The sequence below is a fragment of the Pteropus alecto genome, unplaced genomic scaffold (genome assembly GCF_000325575.1).
Source record: "Pteropus alecto unplaced genomic scaffold, ASM32557v1 scaffold287, whole genome shotgun sequence".
Taxonomy (NCBI): Eukaryota; Metazoa; Chordata; class Mammalia; order Chiroptera; family Pteropodidae; genus Pteropus; species Pteropus alecto.
In genome coordinates this window covers 1,450,692-1,451,790 of record NW_006439718.1, presented here as the reverse complement: position 1 = coordinate 1,451,790, position 1,099 = coordinate 1,450,692, and the positions used below count along the sequence as shown (strand labels likewise).

At 49.7% G+C, this 1,099-nt stretch overlaps 1 protein-coding gene across 1 annotated transcript in view; it reads left to right on the top strand.

Moving 5' to 3' along the window:
• The window catches only part of FAM170B (family with sequence similarity 170 member B), a 2,356-nt gene extending 1,899 nt beyond the window's left edge, over positions 1-457 (top strand). The window contains exon 3 of the mRNA XM_006916925.1: positions 1-457. This exon is cut by the window's left edge and continues 12 nt beyond it. Within this exon, the coding sequence (XP_006916987.1) occupies positions 1-457 (457 nt within the window).
• Positions 458-1,099: the final 642 nt, after the last annotated feature.

Genomic DNA, 1,099 nt, shown 5'->3' with positions numbered 1-1,099 from the left:
CAGCAGGAAGCCCCGCATTCATGAAGCCGAGTTCATCAAGAGGCAGAGAAGGAAAGGCTCCTCCTTTGAGGTGGCTTCCAACACCGACCTGCACTGGGATCTGGAAGCCAGCAAGAACAACTGCTGCGCAGAGCAGGATGACACAGAGCTGCTGGGACCTCTGGAGAGCTGCCTGCAGGAGCTGCGGGACACCCCGGACTGGCTGGTCACCACCAACTATGGGCTGCGCTGTGTGGCCTGTTGCCGGGTCTTCCCCACGCTGGAGGCACTGCTGCAACATGCCCAGTATGGCATCCAGGAGGGCTTCAGCTGCCAGATCTTTTTTGAGGAGATGCTAGAGAGAAGGCGGGCCCAGAGCAAAGAACAGGAGGAAGAGGAGGAGCAGAACTCTTCAAACAGCAATAAACGTCCAAAGCCCCACAAAAGGGTGCTTCCATCGCAGCAGCGGAAGCAGTGAGCTGAAGGTGATGTGCCTAGCCCTGTCCTTACTTCCTGTATCTCAGTTGTTCCTTCCTCAGCCAGCAGGATCAGAGCCACCACTGGGGCAGGAAGAGAGGAAGAGGGCTGGCAGAAGGAACCAGCAGAACATAGAGCTGGGAGGGCCATGACAAGGAAAGGAGAAGGAACCCTTCCAACAGGCACAGCATTTCAAGAATCCATTTCAAAATCTGAATCCAAAGAGGAGAGAGCTTCAAGTGTTTCTGATGGCAGATGCAAGATCTGAAGCCCATAGCATGTGGCCATGGAGATTTCTATTTTTGCTGGTGGACCAAGCAGGTCATGATTCACAGTAGAGCCAACTGCAAATGAAGCTTTGGCCCTAATATTTTCATTGTTTGAACCTATCATAGTCCCTAGTTCTATGTCTTATTATAGTAAGATTAAACTTTAATAACTCAAAATTTATGGCAATGACTAATTGAATGAACCATGTTATTAGATTGAACCTATAGGAAATTGCCATTTCTGTAGGTTACATGCTAGCACAGACACCTGAAGACAGGCAGCTTTCCATAGGTGGAGATGGGGGCTGGGTGAGTCCTGCAGACCCATGAGTTCAGATATGTCAACTGTATGTTTTAAAATGTTGCTACAAAAT